The 1,620-nt window shown below is 24.3% G+C and overlaps 1 protein-coding gene across 1 annotated transcript in view; it reads right to left on the bottom strand.

Moving 5' to 3' along the window:
- LOC106686490 (protein takeout) overlaps nt 1-841 on the bottom strand; it is a 30,626-nt gene extending 29,785 nt beyond the window's left edge. Inside the window, exon 1 of the mRNA XM_014429839.3 lies at nt 716-841. Within this exon, the coding sequence (XP_014285325.1) occupies nt 716-776 (61 nt within the window). The 5' untranslated portion in view covers nt 777-841. The remainder of the gene's footprint in view (nt 1-715) is intronic.
- Between the last annotated feature and the right edge of the window lie 779 nt (nt 842-1,620).

Genomic DNA, 1,620 nt, shown 5'->3' with positions numbered 1-1,620 from the left:
TTTGTAATAAAAATTATAAAATAAAAAATTAACAGTTTGAAAATAAGTCTAAAGTTTTTCGAATTGGTAAATATATACATATATATGTAAAGTTAGCTTTGTGAATAGTGAATTACATTTAAATAACTTATTATTAATTTTTACTTATTTATTTAAAAATTGTCGTGTAATTATGATAGTGGATTATTATTTTATATGTTTTGAAGAATGAACTGGAAGATACTGAAAACATTATTTGAATGTTTAAATAAAGTAAAGAAGTTCAGAAAATGAAAATGTATCTGTATTAAATTTCTTTAATTATCGCACACACAGATATCTATTTATATGGAAACTGATTGTTATATGCACTAACCCAGTTTATTGACTACATTAACTTATTTTTAATTATGTTCACACAGATTTATTTTTTTCTGCTAATTTATTTTTGAGAATTATTTTTTTATGGTAAAAAAGTTATCTTATTTAGTATTTCTGGTTATAAGAGCATTTAATTTCTCTTTTTATATATATATTTTTCTTTTATCTTTTTAATATTCTTAATATAATAGCAATACAGTTTTCTATGTTAACTTCACTTTAGATACATATAATACGCGATTTCGCATAGAGTATGTACTATTTCTAAATAAACTCATCTTACATAGGGATACTATATTGGAAAAAAGAAAATATATATATATATATATATGTTATAGTTATTTTGTGAACTTACGCATGGCTGCCCAAGATCCTGCGGCGAAAAGGAATACAAAGAAAACTGTAAGTTGGGACATTGTTCCTCCAGAGGATGCTTCAGAACTCCTGAGGATCGGGTAAGACGGGCTATATAAGTAGCACGGTAGGGTGGCTCAAGGTTGTACGCCATCTCTTCGCTTCTTCAAGGCGTGTATCAGCAAGTTTTTATTATAATTAATAAAAATATAATTATAAATGTTATAATTATAAAATTACATTTATAAATTGTAAATATAATTTTATTTACTTATTAAATATATTAAAAGGGCGCTCTATTTATCTGTAACGTCTAACCCACGAGCTTATTTATCTCTATATCTCAAAAACGACTTATAAAGTTGAAATTATCAACGGTGTTTCTGTCCATTCTCAGGGATCTTGTTTATGATATCAAGGCCATTGTTATCAAAATATTGCAGGATATTCTGCCTTTGCCAATTTTTTATCTTAATCAATAACCTATTATTATCACAATTTCACTTCTAGTTCTATTTCTATTTCTTTCTAATTATATTTAATTTACTCTGTCTACTACATCTATCACAATATTAGTATTTTTGATAAAGTACTATATGGATATTTTTTATTATAATTAATAAACATACCTGTTTTAAACAAAAAGCTGATTTTTTATATAAATAAAATTGATTAAAACTAATAATAAAGAACAAGAAACTAAAAATATGTAAATCTAATTGTAAATAGATGAGTAACAATAATGTGAAACAATATTAAACATATGAAAGTAATAGGATATAATGGATAATTAATACATCAAGACAAGAATGCATTTTAAGCTAACAAACAAGATGTATACAACTGTATTAATCAGCAATATTAATACCAAACGGGAAAGAGAGATTTTAGTTTTATTCATTAATA

Source organism: Halyomorpha halys, unplaced genomic scaffold, assembly GCF_000696795.3.
Source record: "Halyomorpha halys isolate HHAL.00 unplaced genomic scaffold, Hhal_1.1 Scaffold831.1, whole genome shotgun sequence".
NCBI lineage: Eukaryota > Metazoa > Arthropoda > Insecta > Hemiptera > Pentatomidae > Halyomorpha > Halyomorpha halys.
The sequence above is the reverse complement of the archived record's forward strand: the minus strand, read 5'-3'. Positions and strand labels throughout refer to the sequence as shown.